Raw genomic sequence first — 23,856 nt, forward strand, 5'->3', positions numbered from 1 at the left:
TTATACATCTATGTTTGGACCAATTGGGATTAAAGGAATACATCTATCAAAAAATATACACCGGTGAGCCGTATCTAAATATTCGTACATCATGACATAGAATTACGTTTGATAACTATGGATATTTGAAAGTTATAAAAGGTAAACAAACAACAGATCGTACGATACATGGAAAAAAAAAAAAGGATTTGGAATATATTATAGAAAAATAATAACGTGAAGCTCATCCTTTTTGAGTCTTGGATACGATCTTTTTTTTTTTTTTTTTTTTAGAATTAGTCCAGAATAATAACAAAAGGAAATAATACACTAAGTGAATCATACACACACAGGTATACTATAGAATTCTGATTTATTATAAATTCTATTTAGAAATTAAATGCAAATGCTGATTTTTACCAGATTAAAAGAATATAAAGATGGAAAATATTGAGATAAAAGCAAGAATTCAGGATATTGATCGTGTTATCTTAAAAGCCAAAGAGTTGAGTAATAGTGATGGACAAATAATAACGCAGCATGATATTTTTTTTAACGCAAAAAAATCAAGATTGAAATTACGAAAATTTGAGGTAAGAATAACTGTTATTTAATACATCTATTATAAAAGCATATAAAAATGCATATTTCAATGATTGGAACATATTTTTCTCTCACAAAACGATTGTATAATAGGCATGTACTTGTGGATAATATTATTGTATATTCAAGAGGGTTTTGTATTTTTTTAAAGACGCCTTCTCAAATTATATCGCATTGCTATATTATTTTTTTATATTGATTTTCATTTTCTTTTGTGATATATAGGATGGTACCGCAGAATTAATTTCCTATGTACGACCCAATACAACAGGACCGAAAATATCTCTTTACAACAAAGCATCTATATATGAGGATACTGTAAACTTAATCGAACGTATTTTGTCAAGTTCCATTGGTGTGACAGGGGTTGTTAAAAAGACAAGACATATATATATCGTTGGACGAACACGAATACACATTGATAATGTTGATAATTTGGGCAATTTTATAGAATTAGAGGTTTGCGAGTCTTCCTATTGTAAAACTTTGTCAGTAAAAATAAATAATTTTAATGTTACGATATTAATACAGGTAATGATGCGATCAGACGATAAGAATATAACGGATTGCGACCAGGAAACGGCAGAGAAGAGTGCTGCTGATCTTATGAAAGCATTGTCAATAAAAGAAGAAGATTTAATCGCGGAAGCATATGTAGATTTACTTAGTTGTGCATGATGAATCTTACTTTCTGTACAGATGTGAAATAATGATTAATTTATATTGAGTCAAAGGTAAAAAAAGTATAATGTATTTTTCTTTTTTTTTTTTATATATAAAATTCAGTCCATTTTAATAAGTAATTTTTATAAAATCGTCTTTTTTTCTGGGAAAAAGAAATATAGGTGTTGATTACTGACAGTCGATATAGTTTAAAGGTTATATGTGGTAATGTGGATAATGTGTTTGTCAGACACTAAGCTATTGGTTGTTGTAGCAAGAAATCTTTGAAACCCTAGAAATTCTCTATTCGATAACCAATCGATATGTCCCATGAAAGCTTGTCGTATCAATGGAAAATCACCCTTAAATGTCTTTTGTATTGTTTCATATCAGAAATCAAAACACAGGCACAAGGCACAATCGAATACTTTCTCTGCAATCGGGTAATGGTACACAAATATTCGAAGAGGACGGTTGAGAAGAGGAATCTTTTTTTCTCTTTTCTTTGTTTATATATAATTTATGTAATATCGTGATTTTAAAAATCGTAGAATATAAAATCAAATTGAATAATTTTGCAATAGCGAATTTTAAATTTTATATCCACATTTGAATTTTACATATATCTCAAAATGTCGTACATGTTATCGCATTTAGAAAACGGTTACCAAGTCGACCAAGCAATTTTATCGGAAGAAGATAGAGTGGTGGTGAGTTTTTCAATGTGATACTTAATCCTTCAATTCCGAGTTAACTGCGACAGGATTATTATTGCAAGTTAGAATTTCCACAGTTGTAAATAACATTTCTTACAGGTTATTCGCTTTGGACACGATTGGGATCCAATGTGTATGAAAATGGATGAAGTGCTCTATAATATTGCAGAGAAAGTTAAGAACTTTGCTGTTATTTACTTGGTCGACATTACGAAAGTGCCAGATTTTAATAAAATGTATGTATGAATTTATCTATATGGTATGTTTTATTCTGGATCAACAATCATAACTAATTAAAATTAGATTAACTAATTTCTGAATTAAAAAGAAATAAATTTAATGAAAAAAATTCAGTTAACTAATTAATGCTACTAAAAATGGATTGTAAGAATAATGATTATATATAACATAACATATGATATAATAATACAAAATATTACTTTTTATAGGTACGAACTGTACGATCCATGTACAGTGATGTTTTTCTTCAGGAACAAACACATTATGATAGATTTGGGCACTGGAAACAATAACAAAATTAATTGGACGTTGGAAGATAAACAAGAAATGATTGATATCATCGAGACTGTATACCGAGGTGCTAGAAAAGGTAGAGGTTTGGTAGTTTCACCTAAAGATTATTCTACTAAGTATAGATATTAATTTATTTAGGAATACATTAATATTATTATTGATAAAGACTAATATTCTATTTGTTGTACATAAAAATAAAAAGACTTTACAAATTTCGAAAATTAAATGAATTTATGTGTGATTGAATAAACAAGGTATTACATGCTCTATTGTAATTGCATGTTATGCATATATCTTAAATAAATACAAGTATAAACACATGTATAAAATATACGACCTCTCTCTCTCTCTCTATAAGCTGTAGAAATATATATACAATTCTTATAGATATATATTACATGTCCTAAATTCAATTTCTTTGCTTCTATTATTTGATGTTTTTCATTTCTAGTTGGACTAGAGATTATTTAAGATAATATCTGATAATGCCGGTATAAACATTAAATATGGGAATGTTCACATAAAATTGTGATTATTTGTAAAGAATGTATAAAGTAACATCCTATCCTAAGAATTCTTAATTTTCCTAAGAATTTTTTGTCAACGTATTGTTTATTTACATATATTTATAATTTATACTCTAGTCGAATATATCTATGTATTCTCTGATTATAATTTAACACATGTAAATTATATAACTCAATCATCTCTCACACGTCTGCAAAAAAAAATATAGATTTCATAAATCACTGTTGCGAAAAAAATATAATGCACAATTCATGCAACATAATATAGATTTCAACAAAATGATATAAGCCTTACTGTTCATTGCATATTGCATGTTATCGCCAAGTACATCTTGAGTTGATCTCGAACAAGTTAATAATGGAAAACTCTCCTGTTTTAAATTTTCTCTACTTAATTTATATGAATTGTTCAGTGATTTATAAATGACACAGTCCAAAGTACGGGATTTTCCTAAAGATAGCATTTGTCAATACAATGTTTTTACAAGAAAACTAATTTTGATATATAATTTGTCCTACTGACCTATAGAAATGTGACGGGTCTTTACATTTATGGAACCCATCGATTTGTATTGTCTCAAACCTTAAAGCAAAATTACACAAACTGAAATCTCTTACACGATATAAAACCGCATATATACATATAATGAATGATATTGAACAGAGTTGCGTTCCTTTTTACCGCCATTTAATTTCCAATATAACATATAACAGTTTAGATTCGTGAGATTTTGTTCCAATCTTACCGCTATCTATTACGTTTCTTCTTTGGTATTTTGTTGACCAAGGAAAGAGATTGTAGATTGATTCCAAAGACTCCATAGATATGGAGCTATTATGTTTTTTTACTAGAACAAATAAATGTGTACAATCTTAATTGCACATTATACTAACTATATATAATGTAATAAAAATATAGTTTTGCAATATAGAATATCGACTAAAAAAAAGATAGAATAAATTTTTTTATGAAAACAAAATTTTGCTTTAATGTATATTCCTAAAAATATTGCTGAATTACGATACAGTTTATTCGTTCCATATCACATAACTGTATGCAATTTAAATGATCAAAGTGAATAGTGTACTACAAAATTATTCTCAAGTCACATGCAGAAAAGCAATGAGCATATAAGTGTGTTAATCTAAGAGAATATTATTTGCTAAGAGATAAAACTAACAGATAATGATTAAATGAAGCGAAACCAGGTAAAAGCATAGCAGAAAAAGATGGTATAATCCAAGCATTTGTTCCTACCTCATCATGTATTAGATATAGTTGAAGAAGAGACTCTCATTCTGTAGTACAAAATAGAGAGATTAATTATTAGATAGATTATAGATAGATTATTACTACCGTGCTTTCTTTGATACTACTAATAATACTAATAGAGTATAATCTCCAATCTGTTCTGTAGAGAATATAAAGTATATATTACGTACATGTTTCAAGATTATTGACTAGATTTGTATCTGAATTCGTTGTATCCTTGATCTTAGAAATATTTTCGTATACTGGATCAACGGGTGGTGGTTTATCTACAAAAATGCAGAAATGGGAGTTTTTATTATATTTAATTGATAAATACGTGTTATATAAGAATAGCATATAAAATATACTTACAAGTTTTTAAGAAATAGGGATTCTTGAGTACTTGTTTTATACAGTTATATATGTAAGCATATTGACTCTGAAAATATAAACATGTACTTCCTGTATTATATAATGTCTGTAGGAGTATTAATATACAGCAGTTTTAGATAGTTGGTAAAAAATAGATAATGTGATTATCTATATAAAATGTATATAAAATTTAATGTTTCCATAGTAAGAATATTGATTTTATAATTTTTTAAGTTTTAAAATTCGTTTTAGCCTAGAAATTAAACATTTACACTAATGCAGTTTACTTACTTCTCTTTGCACCATATTTATTCTATGATGTCGCAATCTGTATACAGTTCCAAAAACGTCTAACTTTCTATTATCTCTAAGATGTTGCAGGAGGATATCTATCGCTATTAATGTTCCTGTTCTACCGATACCTGCGCTGTAAGGTATAACGATATTTTTTTATTATTAAAGAGTATAACAATTCTAATTAGTTAAGAGAACTGTAATTAAAATGCAAAACAGCACTAGTCCATTTATTAATATTTTGAAACAATAATATTTTTATTTATACAATATAAATGTGACTCTTTCTAAAACATTTTGTATAAATTCTATTAATATATATTTTGTTAAAGCAATTCTTTTTTATGTAAAGATAATGTAATATTTTTTTTATATATAGGTAATAATATGCACATATAAAAATATTTACAATAAACATATTGATAGCAAAAATTTATAAAGTCGACAAATGAATATTTATGCTATTTTACGATTTTAATTATATTTATTCATACCTGCAGTGAGCGACAATGAAACCTTTATTGGCACTAATATTGCGACGCATAATTTGACAGAAATTAATCATTGCGTCGAAATCTTCCGGAACATCGTGATCAGGCCAATCTTTAAAGTGCAAGTGAGTAATATTTCTCTTTTTATTTTCCTGTAATTTTTTATTATTCGTATTATATATACTTTTTGCGTATAAAAGTTTTTTCTATATAGCTTTTTATAAATATGCTATTTATGTAAAAACCGAACCTTTTGTAATACAAGTGTTCTTTGGGTATGTGTCCTGAAATCTAATTCGCTTGTACATCGTATTGTCATGTTCTCGTATCGAAAGGTTTCCCTAATAGTCGGATAGTATTGATGACATTTTTCCTGAAAAAAAAGGAGATCAATACGCGACAAAAATAACATTGTGTGAATTATATCGGCAATCGAAGAATTTACTTTGCCCTTCTCGACCAACTGTGTTAGCATAACTATAATATTAATATTGTATTGATCGACCATCCTCCAAAAATCATAGGTGGTTTCCTCCTTTGGACCTTGACAAGCAATATATTCGTCCTCTCCAGAGTATCCCTGAAATGTAAAATATAAAACTATTTGCATGTGAATATTTACGTTAAATATACAATTTTGATTTAGAAAAAAAATTCTCTTCTTTTTTTAATCGATCACAATTACAAAATTGATATTTTATAATATTTTTGTTAAAAGATTATTCAGTTTTCTCTCCCTGGATAAGAAAGATCGTCATACGCGCACTATATGTGCATATACATCATGTACAATATGTACATCATATAAAATGCTTACTCTGATGAACGATGCGTTGATATAATCCGTGTTAGGATCGTTATCGATCACTTCCAGCTTTACTCTTGAGAAATCATCTGAAAGTATGAATCATGTTTAATCCACGTGCAAGTATATGTATGTATGTATGTAGATGAGAAATAGAGATGAGAGTATTCCTACAGGGTAAAATGTCAGAGTAGCGATTTTTCTTTCGATTAGCTTGTAAGCAGGCGGTGTTTGTGGGCATCTGCAAATCGACGCTGAGAGTCTGAAGCAGTCGAAATTCATTGCTCAATTTTCCAGGATTGTCGACCAATTGTTGGCAATGACTAATGAATTTCTTTCTGGTGAATGGGGCGGGTACAGGCGAACCGGGCATGTCAGAGTGCAAGAATCTTCGCAATACTCTGAAATAGCATAGAAATTGTGAACTTTGATATACAACATATAAATTAATAAAATATTACGTGAATATATCTTGTTGTATATTTAAACGATAAATGCGTAATAGAAAATAATTGAGATGATAATTAAGATAATTAAGATAATAATTAAGATGAGATATATAAAATATATATAGTTTTATATACGTATGAGATATATATACGTAATATAAAAAAATAAAATCATATAAATAGATACACACACGCGCGTATACGTATATATAAAATAATAGAGATTAGAAGAGTAATCACTGAATGGGATCAACGTCTTCGTTAACGCTTCAACGAAGGTCATCGAAGTAATGAAGAAATTATAAATGCGCAATAGCATTTGTGTTTTATACATGCATATCTTTTCTTACTGTAAGTAGATACCGCCGGTAGCGATTCATTCATCATAGTAGGGGAACAATAAAAAACTTACGCAATAAGCATACGCACTTGGCTAGAAACGAATACACCGACTCGATTCTCCAGAAGGTCGAAAGAGTCATAGCCGAATTCTCGACGGGGAATTTTATAGCGCTATTACGACGACACTGTATATCTCTATTGTATTCACTCGCATTTCTCTCTCGCGCGTTTAAAAATATCCATGATAAAAATACTCGATTCGAAGTTTGAACTCGCGATAGTTTGCGACAGACACCTCGTCGTACACTGAGCCTACAATACGATGTATATCTTAGCGTGCCTATGATAGACGTGTGTGCATCGAGCGACCTTGCTCACTCTTTACAGCTATATAGTTCTCTTCTGACAATGAGTCATGGAATAAATATTGATCATTGTTCATAAACGGGTGTACCTGTCCGGTGCGTTTCAAGCTTATCATATGGCACATCATCGCATTGGGATTTCAAAATAATATTGATCTCAAAATAATATTGATAATCTAATATCGTTATTCATTGTTATAGTTTGAAATTTTCAACGATCACAGAAATTTTATATATATTTCATCTTATTTTACTACTACTACTTTTGTAGAAAAGGTTTTCAGATGCAGCTCGAGATTCATGAATCGAAAACATCGCGTTTAATCGAGATAAACAAGTTAATTATCTTCATTATTATATATTGTGTTGCCTTATCGATTATCTACGCCTCTTCTAATATATCAAATATATATCAAAATGTATATAATAACTTACATGTATGGCGAGCATTTTCGCACAAGCAACATCATCGTCACCAGTATCCCGACGATAAGAATGCCGAAGACGGCCCCGATCACAAGAGCAACATTCAGCTCCGCGTCTAATATTGCAAAGTATAAAGAGAACGAATGAAGTAATGAATATTTTTTATTATATAACACGTTTATACGAGCGAGATTGATCATCGAGACTATGCGTGAAAATGACACAAGATAATACTCACTCGTTTTTATCTGAAATACATCGGAGTCGGTGTAACCACCGTAAGTAAACGCTCTCATTCTAACGTGATACCACGTGTCCGGCTTGAGAGGTCCATTACAATACAATTGCTCGTTCGTGTTGAACGAGACTTCCTTGCAGTCGGTGTCCTCACCGATCGTATACTTGACGGCTTTTATGTGACCATAATCAACGATATGATTTTCTAAATGGAAAAATTATACATATTTATAACGATATGCATGCGCGCGATACGTTCAGATTTTTTCTCGCTACTTCGTAAACTGTCGTTCCATCTTCGTGCGTATAAATGTATCACCTACGATAAGGATCCCACTGCGGCCACGTCGCTTGATACGTTATGGAGAAGTCCTTTATCATCGCTTCCTCCCAAGAGGATACATTCGGCCAAATCTTATTCTTTAAATCGAACCTCGTGTTTGATTTAACATTATTGTATCCCTTCTCCGATACCATGATGGCATAATACTTGATGTCGCCGTTGGTATTGAGAAATAGGGGTAGTAAGATAGCAGCCGTAGTTGTGGATCTACGCGCCTTGTATGGATCTATGGTGATCGATTTGATATATTCGTCGTCGGGCTGTGGTGGTACTAAAACATAAAAAAGATCTTTTAAATTATAAAATCAATTATGAATAAAGAAGGTACGATTATATCGTATACAGAATGTTTCTAGATCTTATACGCAATAGCGGCACAATAAGATAAATACATTGATATAATAAAAAATGGATCATCAAACTCTGAATTATATATTCGCAAATATATTGATACATACTACCGGCAGGATACATCTTGCTTTCACTCGTTGGCCTGAGAATATCGACGCTCATAACTTTGGTGGATATTGAGAAAGTATAATTGTACTCTCCTTTTAGTTCGTTGAGATTTATCAAGCACATGTAATTGTTGTAAATGTACTCCGTGCATTTGTGTATTTTGTAAAAGGAATGGGGTAGGTACTTATCTCTAGTACCGTAAACCGACACATTGAAGAATTCGAGTTCACCGTTTAAAGAACACGGCAGGCCCCACGTTACAATCGTATCCAATACGTTACTATTATGCAAATTTTCTTTAATAATGATGGACGAGGAATTAAATTTCGATATTGCCTCTGGAACTGAATACAATCACACGTAATATTTAATGTAATATATTTAAAACACTTATAAAAAGGGGGAGCGAAAGATAGAAGTATTCATATTTTTAAAATTATTAAATGCTTTTTATACATAAAAAAATATAAATATTTTTCTGATAAAGTTAGCTGTTTGTTAACAACCACTTATTTATCTGAAATTATTTTGTATATTAAAGAATGGCAGATATAAAATATTATATTGTATATAAAAATATCTTAATGTTTTAAAAGATAATAATAATTTTGTTATAACGAAATAAAAAAATGAAAATAATATATACCTATGCTATTAGTTTCAACAGTTTGAGGAATGCTACAATCGCTCCATCCCGCTCCTGTTCTCGCTCTCATACATACAGTATAGTTTGTGTATGCTTTTGCCTCGAGATAATTGTAATCAAATGTGCTTCCGCTTACGTTACGTTTTATGGAATCCTTCGGTTCTTCACGAGTACACCAATTCGGAATCGGATAAAGTGGTTTCCAATTAATTCTTATCTCAAATTCTTCTAAATTACCAGGCAAATATTCCGGTAGATCCCAAATCAAAGTGAATTGCGAATCCGTAACGTTGTCGAACGTAAATTTAGGAGGAGATGGCACTGAAATTATAATTTGGAGTTACAGTGGCGTTAGTTAAAAAATTACATACTATAACTAATTATAATTAAACTGAAATATTGTATTATTAACGTGAGAATAATAATGCACATGCTCACCACTTTCCAACGTCGTAGCATTGATTCCATCACTGAATTCACTGTATCCTGCGGAATTAACAGTATGTGCCCAGCAAGTAAAATTTGTAAAAGGACTCAGATTGTCCACCGTCGTATTCATAACGATAACGGAAGCTTTATCTGAATTAATTGGCGTTATAGCATGATTACCCTCAGGTTCGTAGCCGCTTCCATTGCTTCCTGTTTCATTACATATAGTTATTATAGTTTCCAATGAGCATTCATTGTTTTCTTTCTCGATCATCCAGATTATCGTTAAGTTATTAACGTGTCTAATCGGTAAACCTGGAGTTTGCGGTACTGGTGGATTTGTTCCTAAAATATTGAGAATATTTTGATATTAAAAAAAAGATCTTTATATTGAACACAATGCTGGAATTTAGATACTATTTAGCATAAAATATGCAAAGCACACACACACACACACACACACACACACACACAAACAAACACAAAATAAACAGATATCATGAAAAAAAAATTCTTACTAGATTTATTTGTAGTACCGCTTTCCATCGCTGTCTTCCCGTCAACATCGTCTTTATTCACAGCATTGATATACACTTGATACGTCACACAAGCATGCAATTGCCGAATTTGTATGTTCGTTTTCGTGGTATTTTCGTGAAAGTTATATTTGTTGGGTTTTATAGTTACGTGATAATGCTTTAGGCAGAATATGTCACATTTTGGTGGATCCCACTCGACAAATAGTGAAAAATTTCCAGGTGTTATCATCAAATTTTGCGGCTCCAACAACTCTGCAAATTGACAAAATATCAGATTTATCAAAAATGCACTATCCTGGAATTAAGGGATATTAAACGTGTAAAGAGAGAGAGAGAGAGAGAGAGAGAGAGAGAGAGAGAGAGAGAGAGAGAAAGGATATTAATATAGTTTTAATTCGATACTTATTTAAATAAGATATCGAATGTTTAAGTTTGGAAAGTATATCTTCTCGTAAGTAATTTTGCTGTTTAATTTTCGAAGCAGTTTATGCTTACTCGGTGAAGCTGTCCTCGCGGTCTCGTTTACACCGGCAGATTGTACAGTTTGCGTTACCGTTTTGATAGTAAAGTGATAATGCGTGCATGGTTCAAGATTTTTAGCGGTGTAATTCGTGGCGAGGACCGCGATCTCGTTGCAACGTTTCGCGTGGCACTGTATAATCAAATAATTGGACACGCATTTTTCATGTATTACAGGCGGTTGCCAAGTTAATTGAACAATGTAAACGCTAACGTTGTACACACTTAGATGGAGCACATCTCCGATTTCGGAAACTGAAAAGAAGAAGAGATTAGTATAACGAGAATATTGATTGATTTTTTAAATTTAATTTTTAATTTTGATGAGATTATATTAGACATACGAGACGCAATTGTAGACCTACTATTATGATCTGTTGTTTCCGATAGAGTGACTCCATCAGATTCCCAATAGTCTGTGAAAACTTTTACAGTAAATGTATACGATGTACACGGATCGAGATCAGTGGCGTTGTGCCATGTAACAGTTTCATTTGTCTGGTTGCAGTTTCCACCATCGCATATCTCGATCCGATATATTATCGAGACGTTATTTGACGTCGAGTCCATCGCATCATCACACGGAGATTCCCACGAGAGAGCGATCCATTCTGTACTTTTATTGTTTATCTTCAAATCAATTACCTCCCTTGTATCCACTAAAGACAAAATTACAAGATATGAATAAACAGGATGCCTCACGATAAAATATTCTGCATAAAATAATTGCTAATAACTTTTTGAAAAACTTTAAGAAAAATTTTTTTTTTCCTGCATATATATTATTATTAGAGATTCTAATAATAAATAATTATGAAGGAAAGAGTATTGTTATGTTTTTTTCACTATTAAAACTTTTATCGTTTAGCAATTATTTTAATATTTTTTAATGCTTTTGATTTTTACTATTTTTGATAATTGACATCGTACACCATATTTTACAAAGAATTCTCTAATTTCTGAAATATTTAATTCTTATAAGTTTAATAATTTCTGAAGATTGCTTTACCGCTTGCGTTTACTGGCCATATCGGATTGCAAATCGTGCTGTTATCCATAGAAGTCACATTGTCGGGTATGACAGTAGTAGATTCCGATCGCGTTGTCGAAGACGATGATAAGCCATCATCTAGCTGGGAATTAGTTGTTAAAAATTCGATGGTGGATTCAATGGTAGATTCATAATTCACGGTTGTTGCGAGACTCTCCGTAGACTCAGAATTGTCACTCGCGAAATTTGTAATAGTCTTCGTTGATTCAGTATCATAGCTTATAAGATTCTCCGACGATCCAGAATCATAATTCGATTCAAAAGTCGATATCGTTGCCTCTTGCGATGTACCATCGTCGCAAAATATGCAGAGAACGACAACGAACAATAGTTTCTCAAGGATCATATTCTATTGAACGCTGCGAGTAGAAAAAAATTGATTACTAATGGAAAATTATTGAATTTCTCTTATCTTGATTTGATCATTGATAAAAATAAATCGATATGTATTATGAGCATGTGAAACTTTTTTATATTATCAAAATATGTAATATATTTTGCAACAATTATATATAATCTGCCATATGTATTCAATTATTTTATTTGTTTCAACAAAATAAAAAAGTTTTATATTACATATTATATTAACAGTGTGTGCATAACATATATCAACTTATTTTTATCAAACCAAGATATAAAGAGAATCAATAATTCTTTTAAGGAAATTATAAAAAGTTCCTCTTTCTCTCTCTCTCTCTCTCTCTCTCTCTCTCTCTCTCTCTCTCTCTCTCTCTCTCTGACGATTCATATTATATTAATTAGTTTAGATAAAAAAATGTCTTATTTAAAATAACAAATATTCATATTTTTTCTCTCAATTTTATTTTTATATAATTCTAGATATAATTTTTTTTTTTTTTTTTTTTTCTAATGAAAATTGCAACGCAATATTTTAAGCGAGTATCATCACTGATGCAAGAGCTAAAGATTTCTATTAAAATGAAACGCATTCTGGTTAATATAGAGCGGAAATGATTTGGAAAGTTATGATTCGCAGCGGTCATATCTATTTCCTTTTGCGCTTGTCGAGAAAAGATTGCATGTGCGTGATTATTCAAGGATGCGACGAGTTTCTTCTCTTCAAAATTTAATTTTTCGCTCTTTATATATATTGATATATATCTGGTACTCTAGCGAATCAATGAAATTATTTTTATTTCAATAAAATTTGTATTGAAACTTCTTTTTGAGAACATAAAATATTAAAAATTGAAAAATCTATGTTGATACAATGAGAGACAGTCTCATATATTAATGTATCATGTATCATACATTAATGTTTTATTATTTTCATTAATCCAGACACTGGAATTATCACTGAAACTCTGTAAAACACTAAATTTTTTCGGGTTTGATTAATACGGGTATCTTTACAGCTTGGATTAAGGAGGAATAGTACTCGCACACTGTCGATCGCGAAAAGATAATTTACGCACGCGATATCATCGGTCTGTGGATCTTTCTCGATAATACTGTCCGTAAAACGTCAGAGTCACTCTTTCGTCGTCGTTGTTGACGCTTTCGATAATCATGGCCCAACTGCGCTCGTTGACAGCCTTCCGCTCGCTTGGTCGCTTGTCTCCGCTCTGGTAGTTGATATCACTGATAAAGGGCTACAGTCCACTCTCGTCCGAGAGTGCACTCTTTCGCGGTCACTTTATTAATCAAATACAAACGCCGTCCATCCCCCGCGATATATTTAATATTTTTTCAAATTTCTCCACCATCCGCGCGGGAAACGGGAGGATAACAGATATAATCGCAATTTTTACATTTTTCATCGATAATTCCGCGTATCGATACATTAATATCTGATTCGGCGAACTTCTAATCTCGCAATCATGCATTTTTTTATTCGAAAAGTAGAAGAGTGATAATATCTTTTGCATCATCGATTATCTCTTGGTTGAAAAAGCTTAAATTTACAGAAATGCACAATCTTTTTTGTTTGAAAATTGATTGTATTATATTTCATATTAATAATTTCGTGATTCAAAAAATTTTTAATTTCTTTGCACGAATTTTAATTGATATTTTTAAAATATTTATTTAATCGTGAATAATTTTAATTCGCGAATCCCGATCAATTGGAAACGGTAGACCTGATGACTGAAACTCGCTCTCTCACTTGACATAATAATCAATACGCTATTTTAATGATTCAACGATCCCAAATCATCGATGAAAATATCACTTATTGATAAAAAAATTTTCTTTTTTCGATAATACAAACACTTACATATCGATAATTATTTTCGATTCAATTCGCATTAAAAATATAATAGAGTAGCACAAGTAGCTCGAAGTTATTTGTACTTATCGCATTATACGAAAAACTACAATTTTATCGGAAAAATTAGGTCTCTGTAAATCATTTCGACAAGAGAGAAAGAGAGTGTATGTTTGTATGTATGTGTGTGTGTATATCATGTCATATGATATCGTATCGCTTGCATTTATCAATTCAATTTGTTTTCTTTCGCTACTACATTTTACTGTTACCTCGTTATCAATTACGTTTCAAAATGTTCTTAAATTATAGAATAATTTGGCGACTGCCGTATGAAATTTTAAGGATAGAAAGTTCCGGTGCAACAACAACATTGAAGGAGTCACTTATTCTATATATATAACAAATACTAAATATCGGTAAAGCTTAAAAATTTAATTAAGATAAAGTTCAATTAAAATTAGATGAAAAATAAACTTTTATCCTACTTGTAAAATAAAACGATCTTTTATTTCCAAATATTTCTAACTTAAATCGATGTTTCATCTATGTAAATCCAGTCTGTAAGAATTTTTGTCTTGTAATTGTCTCTAAATAAAAATAATAGATTCTTAAAATTTCATATTAATTGCTAATCATCCTATATTAATTCATTTTATACAAACATGTATAAATAAAATATTATAAAATCTTTCATGTGAGAGAGATATGAGCTTCAATACAATTTCACATTAGGTTTTCATGGGCGACCGTTCTATTACTTTTATTCTCAAGAAACCGGAAATGTATGATGTATTCACACATCTCAAATTTACCTGAATACTTCTGTCCATGTATTCAAATTTCCAAGATAGATCGTAACGGCGCACAGACAGAAATCAAGAAATGAATTAATAAACGCACATAATCGCGGTAACAAATAATTCGCAGAAATTGCACATGTAAAAAGTGCGAAGAGAATACAGCCGGTAAATACGGATCCACGGCTCCGGTAGCATCTGCTTACGAAGCGGAACTTGAAACCATATGCTTCTTCAAAGCGCAGCGACCGCCACTGGACTGCCCCCACAAAGATTGTTGGAAATAGCATGGCCTATGGTGTGTCTACTCATGCCTATGGGGATCTTTCTCAGTAGGACCCCCACACACATACACACATATATACAATCTATATAAGAGCACAAGTCCCTAAAGAAGCATCCGGATCCAAGATCCTATTCTAAGAGGTTTCGCATGGTACATGTATATAATTCGTTGCTTATAACATATACTATTCAAAAATTTAGCAAATTCAGTGAATAGTTGCTAGATCGAAGATTCATGAATATTTCAAATTATTCATTGAAAATATATTGAAGTAAATATGAGATATGTTATAAAGCTCTGGTATCTTTAGTGCAGCGAAAAGATTCACACGATTTTTTGCTTCTGACGTCATAATTGGATATGACGTCAGCGAAAAGCCAAGAGCTTTATGGGCTCATATATTTAACATCATTATTATATTACTCTATATATGTAATATATATATATACACACACACATAATATAATTTTTTTTTTTCACAGCTTTATATGAAATGTAAAAGTAGTTATTGGAAAATATTTTCTGATCATTATTTCGTAAACTATGACATGAATGCATATATACGCGTGTTTTCTCTGGGAATAAAACCATAAATCTTTATCTCTTTAGCGAATTTCTTATACCAAAATAATTTCATTGTAAGGATGTATACGAATGTTTATTGTACCAAAATTCTAAGAACTTTTATCAAAATTAGCATCACATTTCTCAATCGTCGAAAGGATTTTATTTCTCGTAGACATGACGAAATTCGCAACGGAGAAAGAAGGGTAAAATCGAAATAATTTTTTATTTTTTTATTGCAACGAATTTATATTCGACATATATTAAGTGCACATGTACTTAGTACAATCTCTGTGGTGGTCCCATAGTAGATTTGATGTGAAGCGAACGCACGTTCTGCCAATGTTTCTTCAACAACGAAACGAGGAAATTTATCGAGAGGTGAACATTTTGCACCAACTCATCGGGAGTCATATCAACGTGTCCAACGGCTACTGACAGACATAATACCTGTAGAGTAGAGTCAAGCGTTACCGAACGTTACAAACAAGGTTCTATAAACTAAGAAAAAATCATAGACAGAAATGTACCTTTTTCATTTGAAACTTGATGGTGGCCTTAACTTCATCGATCTTGCCGACCATCGATTCCTGGTGAGACAAAAGTCCAGGAAATTTACCGGCTTTATTTAAACCAGGACCGAGAAGACGGGGAATTTGCTTGATCAATGACTCACTCGCTAAGAACGCATCGTATTTCTTTGCTGCAAAAAGGAATGCAAATATATGAGTAAAATATTATTCAATCTTATACCTTGTATAATATGTTTCAATCTTAATTCAATCTTTAACAGATATCATAAATGTTAAGTTTTTGATATCATTTTTGGAGCCAAGCATGTTCATTACATGATTCCATTTAGAAAAAAGATTTATTAAAATTCAATAAGTTTTGAAGATATTAGGATTATTAGGGTTTTAATAATTTATTAATTATAGCAATTTTTTTCATATTAAAAGATTTTAAAAATGTTATAGAATTTATTAAAAATTAATCTTTTCTAATTTTCTTTTGTTAATAACTTTTTAAAAAATTTTTACTTGCAAAAAAGAAATATTTTTATAAGGGAAAGAGAGAGAGAGAGAGAGAGAGAGAGAGAGAGAGAGAGAGAGAGAGAGTGAGAAAGAGAGAGAAACTAAGAAAATAGGTTTCTTTTGAATGAGACATGTATCAACACGGATTGAGATGCAATACTACGATTCATATTGCCCTCACCAAGTGAAGAATTTTTAATCTCCTTCCTCTTGACGACCACCATTCTTGTATGTAAGTAATGATGGTGCTTTTGGGAAGGTAATAATTGTTTAAGATAAAAATATATGAAAATCGCATTGCTAACGTACCGAGTTTTTTAACAAGTTTCTTGTTCTTGTTAAGCTTTTTCAATGCCTCCGCATCCATATATGGAATATTATTAGCTTTAGCTTCATCGCAATGCTGTTGATCGCCAAGAACACATACTTGCATTTTTGGTCTGGGGATATTCTTCAACCTAATATGATAAAAGTCAATAGCAATCAAAGTTAATAAGTAATAAGTTTAAATAAATATAATCCAGTCTCATCATAAACTTGATGTGCGATATTTATCGTTATTGCTAAACTGTTATATCAATATTCAACTATTTACTTTGTGATACAAAACAGAAAGAAACATTTGATTATAACTAGAATCTCAATGTTCTCAGATTTAAATGATTTCCCACATAAATTGTTCAGATAATACATGCAATAAATAACATCACGGAACATTGATAATAGACTAACTGTAAAGACGATATTACGTGGATTGTATTAATCTGTATTAATTGGTAATATCAGAGAATTTATGCTATTTTCTAAAAATTTCTCTATCAGACAATCTACTTCCTCACTTAACGTGACGATATATGTAATTTTGTCTAATACATTAGTCAAACTATAACTTACCAGCAGGATCTCGCTCATGAGGCATGATCCTATCTAATTTAAGTAACGGTATAACTACCTCCCCAATTTATTTAAGACCCTGGGTGCAGGTCCGCTAGGTAAAACCTAGCTCCCTGACGAGTCACATGAGGCATTCTTTACAGATATTTAGTTAAACGTACAATGCACATAATGATATCATTACAAGACTGAAAAAAATGCCTCAAAGTCAGGTAAAAACATACTTGACGGTTCCCGAGAAACGCTTGTCCTTTTGCGGATCATAATTCTTCAAACCGATCTGAAGCTCTATAGTTTCCAAAAAATTTCTCTTCTTTTCTTGCGAGTGTTGGAGCGTGCCGTTTACGCACTCATAAAGAGTATCACGCGAAACCTTGGATCTGCAATTACAACGAAATATAACGTGCATGTAGTTTTCCTTGCGACTCTAATCGTTTCTACAAGAATAACGTGCGTTTGATAATTCGGCCATATTTTATCGTACATTCAGAATTTCGAAAACGTGACGATAATTAATAAGCGCGTTAAATTTACGTCGTATTATTGAAATAAATCCGACACGTTTTTAGGACTTTAATGCAACGTGTCGCTAATCATGTTCACAAATACATTTCGGCCAAAAATAATATGCGCTTATCAACAATCGCAATTCGACACATTTATTCGCCGCATAACAGTGAAGTTTGGATAAACGATTGCGAAGATCGGATAGGATTCTGTATACTCACGTCATCTTCTCGGATGGAGGACGGCCGCGACGACGACTAACCCTCTCGACGACCGATACCGGAAAGGAATGAAACACGTACAACGTACACCGTGCGAAAAAACTCGCGTCGCTCGACTCGCGCGCGAAGTGTTTTAAGCGGCGTCTACAATAGAGATTTTAAACCCTAAGAAATTGACCAATCACAGTCAAGTATGAGAAGAATGTGATTGGTCAATTTCTTAAGGCTTAGGATTTAAAATCTCTATTGTAAACGCCGCTTTAGATGGCAGCTCTGTTCACGTCACGTATAGATGATATTCGTTTGAAGTTCGATTCGACTATTGGACAGAGAATGTCTAGTAATTTTCGCAGCCAATCAGAACATTCGACAAATTTTAATATACTATCCTCAGGCATATTTTCGGATCGAACACGATCGTATCTAGATATTCATGAATCATGGTTAACGGAATACGACGGAAAAATATCGCGTTTTTGAAATATTATTTCCAGTATTAAAGAAATTTTTACAAATTATTATCATTCGATTCGCATTCGCGAATTTTTTTGTAATATTTAAGGTATCCTTACGATTGATTCGCTTCTTCGATTCTCTCGATTACTTCGAGAATTGCATGATGTTCTTCGATAGATTTCAAATTGCGGTCAATCGTGACGCGACGCGATAAATCGTAGTATCGTATTCAAGTCGCTCCGTATTTTTCGTGACTATTACCTTATAAAAGTAAATCTACCACATGAATGATTATCGCGAGTGTCTGGCACAAAGCTTTGGATATTCGTCGCATGGATTGAGCATCGTATAATCGCTATAAATGCTAAATAGCGTCGTGATTTCAGTATCAGCGATACTACTGTGTGCTCGCGAGATCGATCGAATCGTTTTCGCATTTTTCCAGTTATTTCATCGCGAAAGCAGAGTGAAATCGCCCTTCATCTATTATCGCCAAGTATGTATATGTGCATTTCTATCTCTCCTGCGATAATTGTATAAATTATTTCTGATATTTGGAATATCGCCATTTTTTTCTGATTTTCGGTTAATATTTATCGGAAATTTCTCCGATGGATGAACGAAAGCGCTGCGCGAACCGGTGCCGCCATCTACGGACGGTTGGCGAAGCGCGGATGACGGCGGACGTCACGCACGCGCGCTGTAACGTCAGGCGATCAGCTGTGCGCGTCTCGGCGAACGTCTCTATCTCCGTTACGCTATTGTTATCGCGTCCTGGCGGAAGTTTGTCCTCTGTGTTGTGCTTTGTGTCGCGCGATCGACGAATCGACTCGAGGGGAACAGTTTCGTGAGTTCGGGTATCGGCGACCGATTTACGACGCTCGGCCGCGGCAAGCGAATCGCGGCAGCTATGTATCGTCTCGGCGGCCAGCGGGGCATGACGGGAACAGGTGACAATAGATACGCGCCATGTTAGATTTTACGAGATCGCGAAACGCGCGCCGCTGCTGCTGCTGCCGCCGCGGCCGCCGTCGCTGCTGCCGCTGCCGCTGCCGCCGCTGTCGCTGCCGCTAGTTGCTACTACCGTTGACTACTACTCTCCCGTGGTGTTAGTATCGTGGGGAAAAAGTGAGAGAAAGGGAAGGAGGAGATTTACACTTTGTTTTCTCGGCTATCGCGCGCGCTGTTTTCCTCGCGACGGTGATCCACACGAAAATCATCCAAGCTGGATAGGTTACCCGAGTATCTCCGCGATACCGTGGACTGGTTTATGGGGTAAGTGTCTTGTTTCTCTCTCTCTCTCTCTCTCTCTCTCTCTCTCTCTCTCTCTCTCTCTCTCTCTCTTTCTCGCGCGCAGTCGAAAAGAGAAGTCTCTATTTTTTTCTTTTCTCTTTTCTTTTTTTCGCTTTCTCGTTTTCGCGCGCGCTGTCCGAACTGTCCGCGATCGTTCGCCGTCCCGCTCCGGCGTGGAAGTTAACCTCCTCCAACCTGCGTTAACCTGCGCCCCGCGAACGAGCGAGTCAGAGCGCACCGTCACGCCATGCGTCCTCGTCCCGCTCGCGCGATTATCCGCGCGCCGGGCTCGCCTTTTCCACGCGAGGAGAAAGTCATCTCGGCGATCATCTCCGTCGGATTTTCGGAGCGTCGCCTCGTCATCGTCGGCCGAGTGACGCGTGCATCTACAGGGCGCTGAAAAATTACGCTTCTCGAACTCTCCTCTCTCATTGTCAGTGTCAGTCTGAAGTCCACCTTCTTCGAACGAAGAATTTTGACCGAGAATTATTTCTCTCTCTCTCTCTCTCTCTCTCTCTCTCTCTCTCTCTCTCTCTCTCTTCGTTTCCGATGTTTAATATTTAATTTATTAATTTATCTTCGAACTTATCGCCACCTTTACGTTTTGACGTTAAATATATTTAATCGACTAAAAGTAAAAACGTTAGTTATCGAACGAATTTTTCGAATTTGCACAACAATATTTTCGACATTTCTTTGCAACTGTAAATTTGACATTTTTAAAAAATTTTATTATAACATAAAAAGCACACACACACACACACACACATTTAAAATTAAGCGAAAAATAAAAACTTGGCATTTATTTGGCCGCGAAGCATTCCAAAGTTGTTTATTTTTAATAAATAGAATCTCTTCTCTAAGCTCACATTTGCGAGAATCTTTTTAGATAACCTTAAACGCAAATTTTTTTCACTATCCCATATAATAGCATGTTGTTTCCTTTTTATTTATCCAGTCGATCGTTACCCTCGCTCTGTTCCAGTGGGTGACCTTATAAAATCAGTCGAGGATGGATAATAGGTTTAGTTAAATAAGATTTTGCTTATAGCGATTCGTTCGTTTCCCCGTCACACCGACTGTCTTATCGGAGAAATCATTTTAATGACGGATTCTCTTCAGCGAAAGTTTTCAGGACGTTATTACGTTTAATCTCGGTGAGCAACGAATTCGTCGATTGAACTTTAGGATTGTAAACCGATAACAAAATATTAATTTTAAATATATTTTAATCATTTAATTCATGATTTCATATCACGAGAATATTTAACGTAAATTAAAAAGAGTTATTGTTAGATAAGATAGTGCTCGATTTAATTCTTTATAAGAGAGAGAGAGAGAGAGAGAGAGAGAGAGAGAGAGAGAGAGAGAGAGAGAGAGAGAGAGAGAGAGAGAGAGAGAGTCATCTCATGTTTATCAGCAATGGAAAAAAAAGAAAAAAAAACCGCGATCGATTTATTTTGAATAAGTTCACCGTTATATATATAAAATAATAAAAATAATAATAAATGATATTTTTCATTACGTGTCGCAAAGTGAAAACTCGCAATCTCTTTCGCGAGAATTTATATTTTAATGCATGGCGGGATACAGATGATACGGAAAATAAACGAGATCGTTGTCGGTCATTTTTCGCTATATTGACATATCTATAGGAAATTTTCCGATATAGACATTCCGACTTACAATCAGATATAACGGTAGACAGAGAAAGAAAGTATATTTAATCGCGTTTAGCGTTAATCGAGGTTAGCGTGGGCTTTAGGATCGGTTGAATGAGCAACCTCGATTTACTTAGACCACTTAGCGGTTTCCCTTTTGCTGTAAATCTGCGATATAAAGTTTCCTTTAACGATCGCAAGGGAATCGGGATTTGGTAAATCATCAAAGGAAAATTGACGAAATTCAGTTTCAGTCGTGTATTTTCGGGCCGTATTAAATTTGTTTACGTAAAAGGCATAATATATGTACGCTTATTAACATGGTTGAATTGGATAGAGTTCAGTTATATGTAGAAAATATTTTACAATCATATTTGCAAAGTATCAAATGTTTTTCCATAATCGATGCCTGTAATCGCACGTTCATCGCACGTGCGATTATTACAATTAGATCGGACGCGATGAAATATTCGTTAATATTTTTCGATACACAGTAAAATTTTAGAAATGAAAAATAATTACAAAATACATGTTTCAATAACAACAGTAACAAAATTATGTAACAGTATATCTCTGATATTTTTTTTATATTATTACGATATAATTACGTTGCTATTAGGTGTACAACTTTGCTTCCGCCGTTTTCCTATAGATGGCTTTAGCGGTAAGTAGTGATCGAAATAAATAGATCATAGACGTCGTGCAATAAACTTGGGCACCTGTCAACGTAACCCCATAGAAACATTAGTCGATTTGTGTCCGCGTCATAAAGTTATTCTCGATTGAAAATGTCAGTTTACGAGCCAAATTCTCGTCATTTGCGGGAGGTTTTAATTTTCTGCTTCAATATGAAGAAATCTGCGGCTGAGGCTCATCGAATGCTCTCAAATACTTATGGTGAAGCCGCTATTAGTGAAAAAACGTGTCGCGAGTGGTTTCGACGCTTCAAGAACGGTAATTTTCACGTCGAGGACCGGCATAACGGTGGAAGAGAGAAGGTTTCCGAAGATGCAGAATTGGAGGCATTACTTAATGAAGACTCGAGTCAAAGTGAAAAAGAATTGGCACGATCATTGGGAGTGGACAATACTTTGAATCATAAATGTATAACCAATTTTTTACAATAAAGCCTCGAATTTCGGGGAAAAAAAAACGGCGGGAGCAAAGTTGTACATCTAATATTATCGTATTTTATTATCACATTTTTTTACAATTACTTTTTTACTTATCATTTATTTACAATTATTTATTCATTTATATACACACTACAACTAATTATTATTATTTCTCACATTATTATTTTAATTTAATTATTATTATTTTTATTATCGACTTCTTTATTACTGCCACCTCACACATCCTTTGGTTCCGCGAGATATTAATTGAATATTTAAATTTAAAAAAAAATTATATTATTAACTATTTTCAGGAGAGAAAGAAATAATGTGTTATCAAATGTATTGGAGACACATGTATAGTTATATTACTTTCGCGATGCGTATTTCTTAACTTCGTTCCTCGATGGTATTAAGTGTACAATAATATCCAACGATAACAAAGGCGATACGCGAGTATACGACGGAGTCACATTTATCAGACTTAATTCGCGAGACACGCGAATCCGCTCGTATAACGCGGAGGAATTGATGTTACAATTACCATCGAATCGACCATGGAACAATGATCCCTCAGTTTTTTCCATCCCGTTCGGGATACCGCAAGCTATTTTCCCCCGAGTTTCGCGAGCCTGCTCTTTACGAGGGAGATTTATGCATAAAAGTTTCTCCCCGACACACTATTTTATACATAAAATTTGCAAGCTGAATTCTTCTATTCGCCGCGACGAGATATACGCAACCACCGCACGAA

General features: G+C 33.2%; 5 protein-coding genes across 10 annotated transcripts in view; 3 read left to right on the plus strand and 2 right to left on the minus strand.

Annotated features, from left to right (window-relative positions):
• The first annotated feature begins 251 nt into the window (after window positions 1-251).
• On the plus strand, window positions 252-1,682 carry LOC138936867 (uncharacterized). Of its 2 annotated transcripts, none has more exons than XM_070302644.1 (5): window positions 252-332; window positions 403-572; window positions 808-1,041; window positions 1,114-1,316; window positions 1,639-1,682. In XM_070302644.1, the coding sequence occupies exons 2-4, from the start codon at window positions 420-422 to the stop codon at window positions 1,258-1,260; spliced, it is 534 nt and encodes a 177-aa protein (XP_070158745.1). In that variant the 5' UTR covers window positions 252-332; window positions 403-419; the 3' UTR covers window positions 1,261-1,316; window positions 1,639-1,682. The 2 variants fall into 2 exon arrangements, with proteins under 2 accessions (XP_070158745.1, XP_070158744.1); XM_070302643.1 differs by lacking the exon at window positions 1,639-1,682 and adding an exon at window positions 1,420-1,491.
• On the plus strand, window positions 1,603-2,826 carry Dim1 (thioredoxin-like protein Dim1). Of its 2 annotated transcripts, XM_070302646.1 has the most exons (4): window positions 1,603-1,688; window positions 1,903-1,955; window positions 2,061-2,197; window positions 2,411-2,826. In XM_070302646.1, exons 1-4 carry the CDS (start codon window positions 1,613-1,615, stop codon window positions 2,622-2,624), a joined length of 480 nt encoding a protein of 159 aa, XP_070158747.1. In that variant the 5' UTR covers window positions 1,603-1,612; the 3' UTR covers window positions 2,625-2,826. The 2 variants fall into 2 exon arrangements, with proteins under 2 accessions (XP_070158747.1, XP_070158748.1); XM_070302647.1 differs by having other exon boundaries at window positions 1,645-1,955; window positions 2,411-2,822.
• LOC138936865 (receptor-type tyrosine-protein phosphatase H-like) lies at window positions 2,645-13,701 on the minus strand. 4 transcript variants are annotated; one of them, XM_070302641.1, is made up of 23 exons: window positions 13,416-13,700; window positions 12,000-12,400; window positions 11,356-11,649; window positions 10,967-11,245; window positions 10,451-10,723; window positions 9,942-10,277; window positions 9,504-9,824; window positions 8,857-9,201; window positions 8,379-8,669; window positions 8,057-8,260; window positions 7,828-7,933; window positions 6,411-6,637; window positions 6,249-6,325; window positions 5,877-6,011; window positions 5,682-5,804; window positions 5,435-5,583; window positions 4,938-5,073; window positions 4,647-4,713; window positions 4,466-4,561; window positions 3,769-3,870; window positions 3,546-3,605; window positions 3,318-3,473; window positions 2,645-3,213 (listed from the first exon to the last, which is right to left on the minus strand). In XM_070302641.1, exons 2-23 carry the CDS (start codon window positions 12,385-12,387, stop codon window positions 3,206-3,208), a joined length of 4,173 nt encoding a protein of 1,390 aa, XP_070158742.1. In that variant the 5' UTR covers window positions 12,388-12,400; window positions 13,416-13,700; the 3' UTR covers window positions 2,645-3,205. The 4 variants fall into 4 exon arrangements, with proteins under 4 accessions (XP_070158742.1, XP_070158741.1, XP_070158740.1 ...); XM_070302640.1 differs by having other exon boundaries at window positions 2,645-3,473; window positions 13,478-13,701; XM_070302639.1 differs by having other exon boundaries at window positions 2,645-3,473; window positions 13,416-13,701.
• Window positions 13,702-16,139: 2,438 nt separating this feature from the next.
• Window positions 16,140-18,653, minus strand: Rpl10ab (ribosomal protein L10Ab). The gene is made up of 5 exons (XM_070302440.1): window positions 18,578-18,653; window positions 18,074-18,229; window positions 17,265-17,413; window positions 16,452-16,624; window positions 16,140-16,371 (listed from the first exon to the last, which is right to left on the minus strand). The coding sequence occupies exons 1-5, from the start codon at window positions 18,580-18,582 to the stop codon at window positions 16,201-16,203; spliced, it is 654 nt and encodes a 217-aa protein (XP_070158541.1). The 5' UTR covers window positions 18,583-18,653; the 3' UTR covers window positions 16,140-16,200.
• A 1,089-nt stretch (window positions 18,654-19,742) lies between these two features.
• Window positions 19,743-23,856, plus strand: part of Mob2 (MOB kinase activator 2) — a 29,934-nt gene continuing 25,820 nt past the window's right edge. The window contains exon 1 of the mRNA XM_070302524.1: window positions 19,743-20,308. The gene's annotated coding sequence lies outside the window, so the exon portion shown is untranslated. The remainder of the gene's footprint in view (window positions 20,309-23,856) is intronic.

Source organism: Polyergus mexicanus, unplaced genomic scaffold (genome assembly GCF_030449975.1).
Source record: "Polyergus mexicanus isolate NDT 795.1 unplaced genomic scaffold, iyPolMexi1.0 SCAF_10, whole genome shotgun sequence".
NCBI classification, from domain to species: domain Eukaryota; kingdom Metazoa; phylum Arthropoda; class Insecta; order Hymenoptera; family Formicidae; genus Polyergus; species Polyergus mexicanus.

Coding starts and splice junctions, on each gene's coding strand:
- Dim1 (XM_070302646.1), top strand. CDS start 1,613: ATGTCTTTTGTATTGTTTCATATCAGAAATCAAAACACAGGCACAAGG. Junction 1,689..1,902: donor AATACTTTCTCTGCAATCGG/GTAATGGTACAC, acceptor TATCGCATTTAG/AAAACGGTTACCAAGTCGAC. Junction 2,198..2,410: donor GTGCCAGATTTTAATAAAAT/GTATGTATGAAT, acceptor TACTTTTTATAG/GTACGAACTGTACGATCCAT.
- LOC138936867 (XM_070302644.1), top strand. CDS start 420: ATGGAAAATATTGAGATAAAAGCAAGAATTCAGGATATTGATCGTGTT. Junction 573..807: donor TGAAATTACGAAAATTTGAG/GTAAGAATAACT, acceptor TGTGATATATAG/GATGGTACCGCAGAATTAAT. Junction 1,042..1,113: donor GCAATTTTATAGAATTAGAG/GTTTGCGAGTCT, acceptor ATATTAATACAG/GTAATGATGCGATCAGACGA.
- Rpl10ab (XM_070302440.1), bottom strand. Junction 16,625..17,264: donor GAAACTTGTTAAAAAACTCG/GTACGTTAGCAA, acceptor TCCTTTTTGCAG/CAAAGAAATACGATGCGTTC. Junction 16,372..16,451: donor TCAAGTTTCAAATGAAAAAG/GTACATTTCTGT, acceptor TCTACTCTACAG/GTATTATGTCTGTCAGTAGC.
- LOC138936865 (XM_070302640.1), bottom strand. CDS start 12,387: ATGATCCTTGAGAAACTATTGTTCGTTGTCGTTCTCTGCATATTTTGC. Junction 11,246..11,355: donor GGAAACAACAGATCATAATA/GTAGGTCTACAA, acceptor TCTTCTTTTCAG/TTTCCGAAATCGGAGATGTG. Junction 8,261..8,378: donor GCCGCAGTGGGATCCTTATC/GTAGGTGATACA, acceptor TTTTCCATTTAG/AAAATCATATCGTTGATTAT.